Source organism: Chelonoidis abingdonii, chromosome 4 (assembly GCF_003597395.2).
Source record: "Chelonoidis abingdonii isolate Lonesome George chromosome 4, CheloAbing_2.0, whole genome shotgun sequence".
NCBI lineage: Eukaryota > Metazoa > Chordata > Testudines > Testudinidae > Chelonoidis > Chelonoidis abingdonii.
The window spans coordinates 33,861,361-33,878,406 of record NC_133772.1 but is presented as its reverse complement, the minus strand read 5'-3'; the positions used below and the strand labels follow the sequence as shown (position 1 = coordinate 33,878,406).

General features: G+C 46.8%; 1 protein-coding gene across 3 annotated transcripts in view; it reads left to right on the top strand.

Moving 5' to 3' along the window:
* The window catches only part of LOC116836373 (NACHT, LRR and PYD domains-containing protein 12-like), a 596,145-nt gene that overhangs the window by 544,758 nt on the left and 34,341 nt on the right, over positions 1–17,046 (top strand). For 2 of the 3 annotated variants that reach the window (XM_075065030.1, XM_032799937.1), the window contains one exon: positions 1,479–1,649. The exons of the other annotated variant lie outside the window; for it this stretch is intronic. In XM_075065030.1, the coding sequence (XP_074921131.1) occupies positions 1,479–1,649 (171 nt within the window). The remainder of the gene's footprint in view (positions 1–1,478; positions 1,650–17,046) is intronic. 3 annotated transcript variants of the gene reach the window in all.

Genomic DNA, 17,046 nt, shown 5'->3' with positions numbered 1-17,046 from the left:
GGGCTATTCAGTCGATGGTCAAATCTGCCTTGACGAGACCTTCCTCGCTGAGCGTGACAGCAAGGCACCGATCTCGGTCCCGCTCCAGGTTGCGGTCCCTATCCCGCCAATGGTCCCGGTCCGAGCACTGCTCGCAGTCCCAGGACTGATCTCCATTGCGGTGCCGGTCGTTCTCACGGCGCTACTCCACTTCACACACGTCCCAGCCCATCATGGCGCCGGTAGTACTCGCGGCGCTGCTCCGCTTCATGCACGTCTCCCTCCCAGTATGGTCGGTACCAATCCAGGTCCCAGCACCGGTCCCGGCACCGGTCGCCTCACAGCTGATCCCGACGCCGCAGATCCTCGTTGAGATTTAGGTCGGCCTCCCTGTACCCTATGACCGTTGGTTCCGATCTTGATCGCAGTACAGCCGAAGATCCCGGCACCAGTCTCCAGCCCCAACCCATTAGCTGACAGCCCGAGACAGGGGAGAGTCGCATGCGCGTTTGTCCCCTTCTTGGCCTTTGAGACACAATTCGTCATTGTCCAGGCGGGGAGTGGCTACCACACCCTGGGCCATGACACCGAGGGCGCTAGCCAAGGACAATATGAAGGTCAGGACCCTGATCAGGGACAACCACATTGGTCCTTCTGGACACATTGGGCATACCATCAAGCTCAAGGTGCCCCCTCAGGTGCCTCTCGGTCAGCCCATTTGGACCGATGGATGCCTGAGGCCACTGTAAGCCACCTTCCTCCACCAGACTCAGATTCAGCTGTTATTCCGCCAGTCCAGACTCAGGCCACCACCTTAGTGGACCTCAGACACCAGGACTCTCCCCAACCACATCTCCCGCAGGATCCACTGGTCCCTGGGGTTTCCTCCTCCTCCTCGTCTGATGAGGCAGTAGCGGGCACATCCTCTTCTGGACCCCCGCCGATAGATCTTTGGGCTCACCGAGATCTCCTGTGCAGGGTGGAACAAAATATGAACCTGCAGGTCGAGGAGGTGACGGAAGTGGAGGATTCTGTTGTGGACATATTTGTGGATGCACTCACACGTGTCGCCCTGCCTTTCATCAGAACAATCCAGGCCAATGCAGATACGATCTGGCAATCCCCAGTATCTATTCCTTCCACAGCCAGAGGGGTGGAGAGGAAATACATGATACTTCCTACTTAGGAAGGAAGTCATACCCCAAATCTTATTCGTCATTGGTCAGTGGCAGAGGTTTGAGGTGTCTAGGCCATTCTCACTGTTGCTTGGTGAACAGCAAAGGGCAAGGGGTCGAGTTATACAGGAAGTTGTACCCACTGTTTGTTTCTCACTGGACAAGTGATGGGACTTGGGACAGAGTCTGTAGCAGGATTCTGGCTCATTCTTGATGCTGATTGGTCAGGCAGAGGGGCTAGTGGGTTGGGCCACCTGTCAGAACAGCCTTGACGAACCCCATTCATATCATGATCCTCCTTCTCTGCCTTTCTCTCTCTTGCAGCTTGAAGGGGTGCGGTGTCACAGCCGCTGGTTGCGGGGATCTCGCCCCTGTTCTCAGAACCAACCAGAGCCTGACAGAGCTGAGCCTGCGTGGTAATAATCTGGGAGATGCTGGAGTGCAGCTGCTGTGTAAGGGACTGAAACACCCGAAGTGCAAACTGCAGACACTGGAGTAAGTAACAGCTGGCAAAGAGAGAGGCCACTATCTGGAAAACCACCCATCACAGGACCTGGTATCTCTGGGAATGTGTTACGATAACTGCATCTGAGTACCACCCCTGGCACTGTGAGTCCAAATCCAACCCAGGGCAGAGATCTGAAGTAAAAGAAGCAAGTGTATTGCTCCAATCTGCCTCTGTTACAGGGAGATTTTAATTTAAGGGAAATAGAATCTGAGTATGGCAGAATATGCGGAAGGAGCTGAAACTATTGTTTGAAAATAAAATAACTACACAAGCAACTGCTCATTAGGAGAGGAGGAAGACTGGAGGTGAAAGAATAGGTGAGAAGAGGGGTTGAGACTCAGGAAATGGGGGTCTAGCAGGAGTGGGAAGGAGACGGATGAAAGCTGGAGAGGGGGACATGAGAGTGTGCAATTGGCACAGGGGGAAAATAGTTTGTGTGAACCACACCCTGGGTTTCCTCAGCCCCTCTACAGCGATGTGTCCTCCTCCATCCCTGCTGCCCTCATGTGAGCCGTGTGACAGGGGATTGCTTGTTGTGGGTGTCCGAGCCCATTTCCCTGCCCCGCATGTGAGCCAAGATGTGACGAATCTCTCCCCACTGGCTTAGAACTCACATTCAGTACAGTTACACCTAACATGGTGAATGCGTCTGGAAGGCATGCACTTATTCCCAGTGGCTATTGGCAGCTCCAACGGGGCAGAGTTAAGGTTGTGTGGGTGTTTACCTTCAGTCTGTATTTCCTGGTTTTCTGAAGTGTGAGAAGGGCATAAGATATCACTGGGCAAGGTTAACTGTGAATTAAACAAGATTTGTCATTTAATTAGTGCATTACAATATTGCTTAAGTGCGCCAGACACGATCAGGATTTCAGTGAGTTATGCACTAGACACGTTGTATTGGCAGGTGTCATCAGGCAATTCTCTTATAGTCTTCCAAATTCTTTTTTCGCATGTAATCAAGGTTTAGTCTTGAGGTGACACGTGTTTTATTAGTTTTACTGGATTTTGCAAGATTTGGTGGAGATTCAGTTTTGGGAAGGAGGGAACTATGCAAGCAGCCAGAGAGTTTGCTGTCTGCATTGCGCTTTGATTACAGTCTATTCTGGAGACAGGTTTCTGCTTTGATGTTGGGCTGAGATCCCTGAAAGAGGAGACGGCCCTTTATGCTGTATGACCATCTCATTCCAGGACAAAGGCAAGTGGAAGGAAATATTAGTCCCATTTTTAGATGAAAAAATGAGACCCAGAAAGATGGAATGACTTTCCCAAGGTCACACAGGTAAACTCACAGATCTCGTGAGTTCTCATCCAGGGCTTTAACTGCACAGCCAGGCTTTCTCATGCAGGGAGCTATGTTCATTCCTGTGTTTCTTGATTTCAGAAATGTGCCTTTCTAATGGACATTGTCTCTTTTATATGCTTTAGGTTATTAAGGCAGAGCTATTTAACCAGAGTACCACTTGGGTGTACCTCTGGATTACAGCTACCAGAAGCCCCCATTCAGGGTAGAAACCAAGACCACAGAGCTGAACCTGGCAGCTCCCTTAAAGGGACAGTGCATCCTATGACAGCATGTTAAAATGTCTCAGCCAATTCAGCCTTAACTTCTCACAAATGAGTGTTCTACTCAGAATGTCTCCTGAGGGCACTAGAAGATGGCCCTGGGATGACATATATGAGAGAAAAGCTTTAAGGAATTTTTAAAAAAATGTTTTCACTGAGCTCTAGTACTGAACTAACTTGAGATTAACATAGAGCCCAAAAGTGCAATTGATTGGTCATGGGTGGGGGTTGTCCTCATGGGTGATGACTATATTGTGGCGTATGCTTCCAAAGCACTAGTTAAACACAACACTTCCCGTTGAGAGACATATGTTGGCTGTTGTGTCTGCGGCGTATTCTAGCTCTACTGACTTCTGACCATATATGTTCATGAAATGTAAGTGCTGAAAGCCATATTATACAATCCACTTTGCAAAGCATCACCCTCCATTTTATTGTGATGATTACAATACTTTGATTTTTGGGGCCTTAGCTCCTGGAGTCATGTGAATAATTTAGAATATCGGCTTAAAATGTTTTTATAATTATGCTTCTCAGCCCTCATGATTGTGGAGAAAAGATTAAAAATGTGAACCATGTGTAACCTACACACTCAGGAACTAGCAGGCTAAGAAAAGAAACACAAAAGCATTAATTTTAATCATGATTTTGGGATCATGAAGTCTGACTTTTGAACTCCTGCAATTGGCAATATTGCCTATTGTTGTCAGATGTCACCAATGTTGACAACTGTTTGGCTTCATGCGTGTACTCCCTCTACATGCTGCCCTGGCTGTGAATAGATAGCTGGCACAGCAGACCCCAAGAGAACCCCCAATGACCACAGAATCAGATAAGGTACGAAGGCAGCCAGCCAGGTTTATTAGCAAATGAAGCACAGTAATAGTTTCCAGTAAACTACAGGATTTACTACAAATATGTGCTCCCTGACAATGGACTAAGCTCAGTAAGTGCCAGGATTTTCCAATGCCCCCTAAGCTGGACAAAGACAGCCTCTCTTGGATACATTTATATACGCAATTATAAACAAGTTATACCTCACTCCTGATGTATCAGGGTGCCAGCCTTTGACATATCAAGGTGCCACCTGTTTCCTTGTATATGTTGCTTCAATCATGACATCCCTATCTGTCATGCTGTCATCCTGACCTTATCCTTAGGATGAGTCAGTAGGTTCTTGTTATCTATGAGGACTTTGCTGGTATCGAGGTGTTCTGGTACCAATTTTCTGGAATGTGCTTGTGTGAGTGCTCTCTGCCTAGCAATATCAGCCCTATGGTTGCCTAATTCTGTGAGCATTGCCTGCCTGCTGCTCACAACCTGACTTTGCTTTATATTAGCAAGTTTTGATCATTACTTTGGCACATGCCTTAGGACTCATGCCAGGCCTCTGATACATGGCCCCTGTATTTCAGGCTGCCTTCCCACTACACCTGTATGCCAGAAAATAATTATCACTTGACAAAAATACTTATTAATGTGAAAGAAAGGCCCAGAAAGGAGCTCCTTAAAACAGCTGTGCTTTTAAGGCCGTCTATAAATGGTGAAATCAGGGAGCTACAAGGAGAGAAGTTTGGCTCCAATACTACCTATTTCCAAAACAACCTTTCACAGGCTCAGACAAGAAACAAAAAATGACCAGCCTCACAACAGCATGACAAAGTAATTGTAGATGGCTGGCCAGGGGAATAATCTCTGATACGCCCACCATAGAACTATACTGATACAATATACGTTGTAACATCAGGGGTATTGGAAGAAATGAGGCTAAACCACATTGCCTAAAATCCAAAAATCTCTTAACACAGCAATGCCTGCGTCCCCTAGAGCGAAGATGGGCAGCACCACCAACCATAACCCACAGCTGTAGGTGTCAATGTGGGGCTATTTTATGAAATTCCCAGGCGGGCGATTAGATTTTAAAGCTGAAATGTAACAAACCAGATTAGCCAATTTGAAATACGTTTAGCCAATGAGCTTTAGCAGACTAATTTTAATGCTACGTTCTTTTCAGGTCAGCTTTTACCTTGGACAGTATTTCTCAGATCAGGACACGTGGGGCTCTTAACCAACCAACAGTTTATTAATTCCCCCAGAACCACATATGTAAATACACAACAGTTTATCAGTCAGGTATAGATACACAAATATACTAGGCATGTACTGAACACAAAGAACACATGCAGTCATAGAGTCATAGACTTTAAGGTCAGAAGGGACCATTATGATCATCTAGTCTGACCTCCTGCACAATACAGGCCACAGAATCTCACCCATCCACTTCTATAACAAACCCTTCACCTACGTCTGAGTTGTTGAAGTCCTCAAATTGTGGTTTGAAGACCTCAAGCTGCTGAGAATCCTCCAGCAAGTGACCCGTGCCCCATGCTGCAGAGGAAGGTGAAAAACCTCCAGGGCCTCTGTTAATCTGCCTTGGAGGAAAATTCCTTCCCGACCCCAAATATGGCGATCAGCTAAACCCTGAGCATGTGGGCATATCTGGAGACTCACCAGCCAGCACCCAGGAAAGAATTCTCTATAGTAACTCAGATACCAACCCATCTAACATCCCATCACAGTCTTGGAATTGGTTAACATAGACCAGCACTAGGGTCCAGCAACTATACCACAGAACAATGCAAATCACCAAAATTTCTTATTACATCTACTTATAATCATTAGTTATCAGTTCATTATTCCCACTAACACGCTTATCTCACTTTAAGTAATTCTAGCATTCAATTGTCTTAAGGCATATATATTAAACAAAATAAAAAAAACACAGAGAGATACAGTTGGTGGTGATCTCCAATTGGTGGTGTTGATGTACAACAAATCTCTCAGAAGCTTTTCTTAGTCAGAGGGATTTTATATTTCATTTATTTCAAAAAAGCCTTGTGAAATGCTAATTTCAAAGCAACTGGCCATTCTATATAATGACCAGAGGTCAGAGAATCTAAAGGCCTTCCTCACTTACTGTCATCAGAGGAAAAGCCCACGTGAGTAGAAGCTGTCAGCCTGTTTTCTGACAGAAGAATCTATAAATATGGATTCAGGGAATGATCCTTTATCTCTGACTGTTTGGACTCTTACACGGAAATCAGATGCAAAGCTGAGATCCCCAGAGACAATCTGGGTATCCTGAAAAGACTTTTGGGACACTGGCAATTTATTACATCATGGCCACAATCTGGAATTACAAACTGTGACTCACCTGTTAATATATTTTACCTGCTTTAACTTCTCAGTTGCTCTCATTTCCTTTTCTTAGCCAATAAACTAACACCTAATGCAGGTTCCCCTTTTCTCTCCCAAGAATATCAGATCCATGGCATGGAGGACTGAGGTACTTCTGTCGCCATCTACCCCACCAGGCCTCTTTCAAGGACTCAGAGCTCTCCCATCAGTTTGTGGGTAGATAGGATTCATCTCAGAGCTGTTTGTTTTATCCTTTTATTCCCACCATCAGTGTTGTTTAGCCTTTTCCTTCTCTTCCCTCTTGATGATCAGGAGGTGCCAGTCTCCATTACACAGCCTGCAGCAGACAGGAACCATCAGCTGCTATCAAAGACCCTCTCCCACCCACACACCAGTAATGAGAAAAACCCACTGTCAGTGATTTCCCATCTCAGAGTATTTACTACCACATCCATTTTCCTTCCCTCCCCGTGACTGTTGGAGCCACTACTCAGCTACAGATCCCCCCGCTCAGTGCACTTGCAGGGTCCTGTTCTCTCCTGAGGAGTGAGACCTACAGGTCTGTATCAGTAACTGAATTTGTTACTTGATCATGTACATTTTACGCTCCAATACTTAAAGAAGAATTTGCTAGCAGCTAATGGTATATGCAGAGACTATTGTCAAGAGCTGGTCAAGAACTTATCACTGGCATGATTTCCTGAAGGAAAATGCAGCTTCCACAAAATAGAAACTTCGTGTGAGAATATTTTGATTTTGCATAAATATTTTGATTTTTCATCAGAAAAATCAAAATGAATTTTTTGTTTTGTTTTGGCTTGGTTCAACCCAAATCAGAACGTTTTTGTTGAACTGACCCAAAACATTTCATTAAATTGTATGTCCCTATTAGCACATTGCCTTATGGGAGTAATACCTCAAGGCATCATTCTTCTATGAGCTAGACTCCCTAGAGGTCTACATCTCCCACAGTGCCGTGTGGACTCTCCTCTGATCAATGCATGTGATGCATCATGGGTGAATTGAGGCTGCATCATGGGAGACTTAGTCCATGCAGGAACCTTGGGCACAGGGGAGAATGGCTGCATGAGGTTCCAATTCTACAACTGCAGGAGGCAATGTACTATAATAGGAAAATGCAGCTTAACGCACAATATTTCATTTGGATTGAGAGGGCTGAAACAAAAAGTTCCTTCATTTCTAAATTGATTTTTTTTTAAATTTCTGTTCCATAAAAATTGACACCTTATCTTTTTGTCATGCTTTGGAATGAAAACAAAAGTTGAAATATCGAAATTTCTTTACTGGATGGAAAATTTGACTTTTTCTCAACTCTGCTGTTGAATGAGTTTGGTCATTGAATTCTTTACGGTCAAAATACTTTGGACCTAACTCTTAAATGAGGACTCAGTCCCTGTAAGTCACTTTCAAACAACATAGAAACCAGCATGAAAAGCCTTTTCTTCCTTTACGTCAGGCTGTGACTAAAGTTATTGTTATTTTAAATGCTCACCGAAGACTCTACTTGGATCCCTGGCAAATTAACAAAACAACGTTTAGCTACATTATTTTTCTTTTAACTTTTCTTCAGGTTTTCTTTTAAACATGTCTTTCAGTTTTAAAACTTGTTTTTATTGTAATACTATGTAGCCCCTCCTCCCTTTTCTCTCCTAGACGCTTGCTATCACCAATATGTCTGGTATTTTCTCTCCACTCCTTCCACGGATCAGCTTATGGGTTCTTTTTCTTTTTTGGCTCCTGATATCTCCACTCAAAGAGACTCTGCACTGTGTCCAGTGCACAGGCTGGCTATCCTTTGATAAAGCCATGATAATACTTCAATCTCTAAAGAAGCGTAAAGCTGAATATACAGGGGACAATACAATAAATAAAATAAGCTTCAGCAAATGAATGGGACACCAAAAATAACACTATAACAGAAATATGAACTGTACTGGTCACAGGAAAATAGGATCTGGGGAAGGAAGGGGTTAAGATTATATAATAATCTGGTGACAACCTTTCCAGGTCACCCTGTGCAGAAGTCTCTCAAACTAGGCCCAGCCAGGGCTCCTTGTTTCTTCTGTTCTTAGCCCTGACTCCAAGCATGCTGAACATGGGGTCCAAGAGCACTGGTGGCTATGTTAGCTGCAGTCACTTTTGGCAGGGCTCTCTAGAGGCTCAGACTGGAGCTTCAGGAGCTGGAAAACCCCGTATGAGGCTTATGAACACAGTGACCAATAGTTTCAAATTAATTTAAGGGAGGAGATTTGTGGTCATGACGGGGAGCAGCCAGGCCAAATCTGAGCAGTACTCCGGGGATCACACATGCGTGGAGATTTCTCTCTCTCTCTCTCTCTCTCACACACACACGCACAGAGTGGGAAGTACAGGGGGATCTCTCTCACTGAGGACTGTGAGATTGTTTAGGATGGAGGTTGAGAGTGAGTGTTCTTTGCTGTTGTCTGTGCTTTGGGGACATTTTTTCTGTGTGTGTTTCATTATTTTTTGATAGTTGTGGGTTTATTTCAGGATTTCTTTTGTCTTATCAGGCTCTTGTGCACCCTCTGGAGTGGGATGGCTGGCTCAAGGGACAAAGACTGCAGTTTGTTTCAGAGTGTGAGGGTTTAACATGTGGCTATGGGGTTTGGATTTTGCCTCCAGACTTTGACTTGGTGGAGGAGCATGTTCTAGCTGTGGGAAAGGTCATTGTGTTTAAGAACATAATGTATTGCCTCCCACATGAGCAAGGCTGTGTTGTTTTTTGCTACACGTAGCCTCCTTGAGGAGGTGGTTGTGGAGGGGATTAGGATGTTTTTGTCCCTGTTGAGCCCCTCTGAACGTCTGCTGTTAAAGCTGCTGTTTCTAATGTCCCTTCATTTTTACGAAATGAGCAGTTGGACAGAGGCCTGGCAAGTTATAGTAAGTCATTAGGCCTATTTGGAGGATTCCTTTGGGCTGTAAAGCCCAAAAGTTCAGCATGTCTTGTCCATTCATCAGTAGCTGTATATGATATTAAACTATGCTTCCAAAATATTTAAAGTGTCCCTGAAGTATAGGATTGGGGAGTGTGACAACATCATGTTTGTTACCACTGAGGACGTGGCCTGTTTTTGTTGTGGGAGTCTGACACATTGAGTCAATCAGTGCCCAAAGAAGAGACAGGCTGCCCCTGGTGCCCTGTGCCTCGCAATGTGGGTCATTCCAAGAGTAAAACACAGGGTGGGGTGGCTGTGGCAGGGACTGAGTGCCACCAGGCCCCAGATATCTCTGGGAATGTTGGTTCTGGAGGAGAGGGGGTTAGTAGCCCCTTTACACCTGAGGGGAGATGATATTACTGGTTCTGTGGCTCTTGATTCAGTGGACTACCAGCCAGAGCCTGTCTGAGAAATGGAGGCTGGGCCTGTTGCTGTGGATTATGACTTGTTGGCAAAACTCCAGAATAAAAAACAGCCACTGAAGGCCCCAGTGGATTAGTTTGGTCAGTGCAGTTGGGGAGCACATGGCTGCGGATCCTGCTGAGGGTCATTCTTTGGTTGGAGACATGGGGAATTCTTAGGTATTACTTTTGTCCCCTCAACCCTGGAATCCCCGCCCCCCCCCGGTGTCTCTGAGGTTCCTCCCTCCTCCCCCCCTGATGTCAGTAATGACTCTGAGTATGAGAGTATGGGATGAAAAACTCATGGATTCTTTCAGACTTGAACTCCCTGAAGGGGGATACACCCCGGACGCTATGGCAGGTTTCTGGATGAGACTATGGGGAAACATGGTCTAGAAGTGGCAGATTGGTTTCCTGAACTTAATCTGGTTTTGTTGCCTGACTCTGCTAAGTATGCTATGAGATGTGTCTCTGTGTCTGAATTTGACATTCAGAAGCAGTGTAGACTAAATAAAGTGATAATCAAAGCATGTCTCTCTTTGACCAATTGAAATATTGCAGATTAGCGGATATAGGAACACTTGGTGATTTTGTTTGAGGTTTGGTTGTTTTTTCCCCCTCTTTTCTGTCTTTTTCTTATTTTTTCTCATGAGTATTGATCTGGGGGATAATTTTATATGTGGCTCTCTTAATGTCAGTGGGCACAGGGACTATAAAAAAATATACACTGCCTCCTATAGTACTGATTGTCAGTTATTCGCTATAAACAGTTGTCTCCGAAGACCTGATTTTGCTCTCTCCTTAAAACAGTCAAAGGAGCACATCACTGCAGCTGGCAGTGGGGCCAGGAGTGCAGCCCCATGGCCGTGCTCCTGGCACCCCACTGCTGGCCATGGGGCTGCACTCCTGTCTCTGCAGCCACCCAGCCTCTTCCCCCAAGTGCTGCCCCACCAGTCCCCGCTAGATCAATGCCGGGTTGGCCCCTGACACTGGCGCAGAGCCCTGCAGCCGGCAGCAGAATAGGGGCTAGCATAGACTTTCCCTGGTCTGGAAAATTCCCTGGTTCAGGGTGCCAGACCAGGGAGAAACAGCCTGTGGTTGTAGCTCTGGCTTCAGCACTCAGCCAGCGTCCCCAGAGTCACAAAGGGCATCCCAACCACTTACTGAGGGAAGGACAATCCCCATCCCAGAGACCAACAAACAGGTCGCCCCGGCCAGAAGGATCAGCCCTATCTTCAGAATCCCTGTGCTGGTACCCCACTGTGAGGAGGATCAATGCCCTTTTGCAAGGCAGCGACCTCACTAGATGGCTAAGTGACCTCATACAGACCATCCAGCTCAAAACTGACACAAGACAGGTCTGCGGTCCCCTGAAAGTAACCTCGCACCACTCTGCCATCGGAGCAGCCAGCTTGCAGGCTGCCCGTTGAGACGCAGCTGATGGAGGAGCTGCCCGCAGCTCCCAGACCACACAGCAGGACCTCGCCGCTGGGAGATCCAGCACTGCCTCCAGGGCTGCCCAGCTAGACCTCATCTGCAGAAGGTCCCGTGTTCCACCAAGGACTCCCCAGGTAAAAACCACCTGCAGGAAAACCAGCACCTGTCCCAGTTCTTCCAAGCAAGACTGTGTCCCTCTGAGATCCAATGCTGGCACTTCCAGGACCCCCCTCCTGAAAGAGCCAGCGCTGCCCCAGAAACACTGGGAGAATCCCCCTCGACCACACTCTGTCTCAAGATCCATCCGAGCACCGCTCTTAACTTTGGGAGGTAATGAGGCAGCAGGTTGTTCCCACAGCAGCTTACCATCCCAAGCCTGTGGAGACAGGGCAGCTGGAGGAGTGACAGCCATGGGCAAGGACTGCCACACCATGGCAAAAAGCCTGGATGGAGGAGCTGGAGAAGACGGACTCCTTCGAGGACTTTGACGCCTTTATGGACAGACTGACTGTGGAACTGTTTGCGGAAATCGCATCAAGCAGGAGGGAACCTCAGGAGGGCATGCAGACCACTCGCAGGTTTCCCGCACCAAACCGTAACACCACTACCAGAGAAGGCAGGAGAAGGAATGCCAGCCAGTGCTATGACCCAGCGGCTGCATCCTATATCCAAAAACTCTACAGGACAAACTGCCTGAAAGCCATGAGAGAGATCCTTGACGGGCTCTCATCCTACTGTGCTATCCAATCTGAGAGACTTTTTTCCTACTTCAAGGATGTGTTCAATTGCGAGGCCCAAAACAATGTACCCGAGAACACTTATTCCCTACACTTTTAAAAACTCCTCACACACATGAATCTGGAACAATGCATGTTATGTACCCTGTGTGTCTCATCAGCTTTATAAACAAGGCTTTTAATTTTTTATAACCCAAGCTTCACCCCAGATATGCTGTGCCTTTCCTTCAAACTTGTGTAATGTGAACTTTAATAAAATTATTAGTGTATTGCAGTAGTGGTAAAATGCCTTGGCTGAGATCGGGGCCTCACTGTGCTAGGACATGTTGTTATGGAAGGTGTCCCTTGGTGGTGCTGTTACAGGTGCCCCAGCTCACTCGGCACCAGTGGCAGAGCTAGGAATAGTCCCAGTCCAACAGTCTTTCCACTACGATGCATAGTTCCTTTGTGATCCCTCAGTGCTCCTCTGCCTTCCATATATTTTGTTATAGAGGAAAGGGGATAGTGGTTGTACTTTGAAATGTTTACAATGAGCAGCTGCTAACAGGGCCAGTGAGAGAAATCTCTTCCATGCTTTATGTTCCAAAACCTTGACAGTTTTATTACATGATTGTTACATAACTTTTAGCACGTGAGAGACGACTGGTGTGTCTCTCTCCTCAACCCTCTACACAAACATTCCCTGCAACATGTAGCCCCTGAACCAATATTTCCAGCTCCCGGTCTCCTTCCCATCCTATTAAGCCAGTGGTTCCAAACTTGAACAACTCAAGAAACCCTTTCACTAAAATGTCAAGTCTCTCAACCCCACTCCTAAAAATGGATGTTTGCAGGGATTTTCTCCCTTACCTGAGCATAAATTATAAAAGCAGTGATCTAAGAGATATAAAATTAGTTTTATGACATGCTTATTGTACACTATTTATTATTAATTAATATTTATCATTACAGTATTTTATTACATTATGAAAATAGCAACACGCTTCCAAGATCTCACTTTTGTAGCTTGTATCTCTTTGATTAAGCCAGTTATAAGAAAAGGCTCCTGTGTTTCATAATGGAGTATCAAATGTGAAACAGCCTGAAGGTATTTAAGAAGCCAACTCAAAAAGTTCCTCAGGTCTTGAGCAGTCCAGGCAAACAACGCACGATACAACAAAGCTTTAACTTGTTCTTCATAGTAACTTTAAAAACAACACTAGCAGCCTATTTAATTTTAAAAACACCAAAACAAATCCCCAAGAGCCTCCTGTAACATTTCATGAACCTCCAGGGGTTCCAAAACCGCAGTTTGGGAACCACTGCATTAAGCCATTGGTTGACACTGTAGAAGCCATTAATGTGTAAGAAGTGGCTCCTTGTTGTCTCCTGCTCTGTGCTGCTGCATGCACATATCACAGGCAGCAGCTTATTGGAGGGCTGCACACTCCCTTGGTTACACAGTCCAAACTGCACCCAGAGCTGGGCCCCTCACTCCCACTACCCAGCTCCAGTTGGGACTCCTGCCCCTGTTTCAGCTAGACTTCCCCAGCCATTTCCCAGGTCAACCCAATCCACCCCTCCTCCAAACTGGGACACTCCCCTCACACACTCTGACCAGCCTCCCCTCTACTCCCACACAGGGATGATGTCTATTTTAGCTATTCTTTGTCCGGATTTCAGATGTTAAATTTGTTACCTTCATTCCCACCCCCATGCCAGATCCCAGGGAGGTTCAGAGAGGGGAGCTCAGATCCCCCAAGAGGAGCAGGGTCCACCAGCTCCCAGAACATACAATGGGCAGGGAGAGGGACTCAGAGCCCTGCAAAGGGGTAGGGCTCCCATAGATCTCAGCACACACACAGAAGGGGAGAATACAGGGCTGACAATGCCCCCCCACCCCTGAACCCCCATCTTCTTCTGCCACTACTCACATTGTACCTTGATCTATCGATTATGAATACGAATTTCCAGTTATTACTGAGGGTAGACAGATTCTTGTTCCAAGATCAGGCCCAATATTGTTAAAATAATTAGACTGTTGGGAACCCGATGTGCACAGGTGCAACACTCACATTATAGGAACTCTTTTATATTTACAAATATATAATTTATTAATACATTTAGCAAAGTCACACACATTCTAATTCAGTACGGTAGATAGCGATAATACAGAAGGTACGTCTGAATATCCTTACTCACACTGTCCTTGCAGAACAACCTGAAATGTTAGCCATTATCTTCCTCATCACTGTCATCTTCCTCATCTTCACCAGAGGCCATCATTCTGGCCCCTCCTAAGGGCTACAGCTCTGTCACTCTTCCACTGCCCACAGGCTGGGATGCCACTTTTATAATATGTTACACTGACGTTAACATGTCTAATGCCTATTCAGAAGGGTTTTATCCCCTTTTCCTTATTTGTATTTCCACATCCCCTTACCAGTGTTCAAGTGTCCTTCTTCTACACTTTAGTATATTCATGATTTCACCCCATTACCATAACTGTCAATTCGTTACTGTGGCACTCTTGCAGTCAGATGTTCCATCCAAAACCTCCAGAAGCTGGTGTTAGTTCATGTTCTGTGGTTGGCTAATCTCATTATGGACAAAATTTCCTCCTATACTCTACTTTCTAGTTCCCCAAAATATGAGTTACCTGAGTTTATTTGTGCCAGAGGTTGCAGGCCTCAAGCCCCATACAAACTGCTGAAGCCAGTGTCTTACAGAATACGAGCCTGTAGGTTCCTTGCATTACTGGTGAATATGATCAAGCAGAATATAAAGCAAAGCAGTGAATATAATAGAGGTAAGCTGGTGGCCAACTGAGCTACAACATTCTCAAACTCCTCCTACTTCTCCACTCCCCCTAATCCCTACCCGTCTCTCTCATCTGAGCTCACCAAAGTATCTCCCCCCAACCACTCATTCCCAGGTGTCCCCCTCCCTGTAATACCCCCATCCTTTGCTACAGACTCAAATTCCCCTTCTCGTATTGCTACCTGCTCTTGCACCCTTAATCACTCCTCTCCCCCGTGAGCAGTCACATATGTCATTTGTTTTCTTTTCAACAACAGTGTCAGCCTCTTCTGAATATTCTGCTTTGCTCAGGTGACATTTCTCCAAAATAAACAATAAAACCTCAAGAGAGGCAGGTTTTTCCCAAATATTTAAAGTTCATTCTGAGATTTCTGCCTCGGGTGGGTTTCAAACTTAGAGAAGTGTTAAACACCCCATTAATCTCAATGAGATGTTCTCCTCATGGAGATGAACACAGCCTGAAACAATGGTTCTGAGATGTGTGAATTGTGCCATTCATGTCAATGAGTCTCCCTGCCTCCCCAGCACTAGAGAATTTGTGATATGCGTCAAGCGCAGTACTGGGTTTACAATGGCACCAGGCCCACACTGGGAAGTGGCCCATTATGGGCCTGTCTAACTCATCCACACTACCAGGTCTGATCCCTCGTCCTGGAGAAGTCCAGCACCCAGGCCTTGCACTCTGAGCAGCTGCCAGCCAGCAGGTCCCACTCACTGGCCGGAAGCCGGACTCTGCCATGTGAGCTGGGCAGGACTGGTGGCCACAGGGCCAGTGGGTGTACCCAGTTAGGGCGATCTCATGAGTGTCATGAGGGTCTGGCCCACTCCTCAGTGCAGCTCTGGCTCCGAACACTGCTGCCTGGGACATGTGGGGCTCCACCCGCCCCCTTGGGCCCGAGCCAGCTGGGACCGGTGCAAAGGCTGAGTCGGTCTCAGCCAGTGGGTGGGGGAGCAGCAAGGGGAGCTCGGCTGGACCACACCAGGCAAGTGGGTCCTGAGGGATCCTGGCCTGGGCAGGCCCCGATCCAACATGGCTGATCACACCATCCCTGTGGGGTTGGAGTGATCCCTGCCCCGGGACCAGCCCCATCCGTGCTGACACATCAGTCCGTAGACACAGGCCTGGTCTACACTACGCATTTAAACTGAATTTAGCAGCGTTAAACTGAATTACCCTGCACCCGTCCACACAATGAAGCCCTTTATATCGATATAAAGGGCTCTTTAAACCGATTTCTATACTCCTCCCCGACGAGGGGAGTAGCGCTGAAATCAGTATTGCCATGTCGGATTAGGGTTAGTGTGGCTGCAATTCGACGGCATTGGCCTCCGGGCGCTATCCCACATTGCACCATTGTGACCGCTCTGGAAAGCAATCTGAACTCAGATGCACTGGCCAGGTATTCAGGAAAAGCCCCGCGAACATTTGAATTTCATTTCCTGTTTGCCCAGCGTGGAGCTCTGATCAGCACGGGTGGCGATGCAGTCCCAGAATCCAAAAAGAGCTCTAGCATGGACCATACGGGAGATACTGGATCTAATCGCTGTATGGGGAGACAAATCTGTTCTATTGGAGCTCCGTTCCAGAAGACGAAATGCCAAAGCATTTGAAAAAATCTCCAGGCTATGATAGACAGGTGCCACAGCAGGGACTCAGCACAGTGCTGCGTGAGAAGCATAACGGAAAGCCAAAGAATAAAATGGATGCTCATGGAGGGAGGGATGGGGGACTGAGGACTCCAGCTATCCCACAGTCCCTGCAGTCTCCGAAAAGCATTTGCATTCTTGGCTGAGCTCTCAATGCTTGAAGGGTCAAAAACATTTTCCCGGGTGTTTCAGAGTATATGTCGTCAATTTACACCCTTAAAGAAAAAAGAAAAGGGAAAAAAATCGTTTCTCGCCTTTTTTCAGTGTCACCTTATGTCTACCGCATGCTGCTGGTAGACGGGGTGCTGCAGCACTGAACACCAGCATCCCCTTCCTGGTGGCAGATGGTGCAAAATGACTGATACCTGTCCTCATCATCAGCCTGTGAGTGCTCCTGGCTGGCCTCAGTGAGGTCGACCGGGGGCGCCTGGGTAAAAATGAGACTGACTCTCTGAGTGAGGAGTGTGCCCAGCAGGGTGTATGTGACTCAGCTCAGGTCCGCCGCCAGGGGACAGGGTGCGTGGACAGTGCAGGGCCAGGTGGGCCAGTTTACATCTGGTGGCTGCCGGTTTGTGCTGGGGGGAATGGTGCTTGGTGCTTGCTCGGAGCATGCTTGTTCTACGC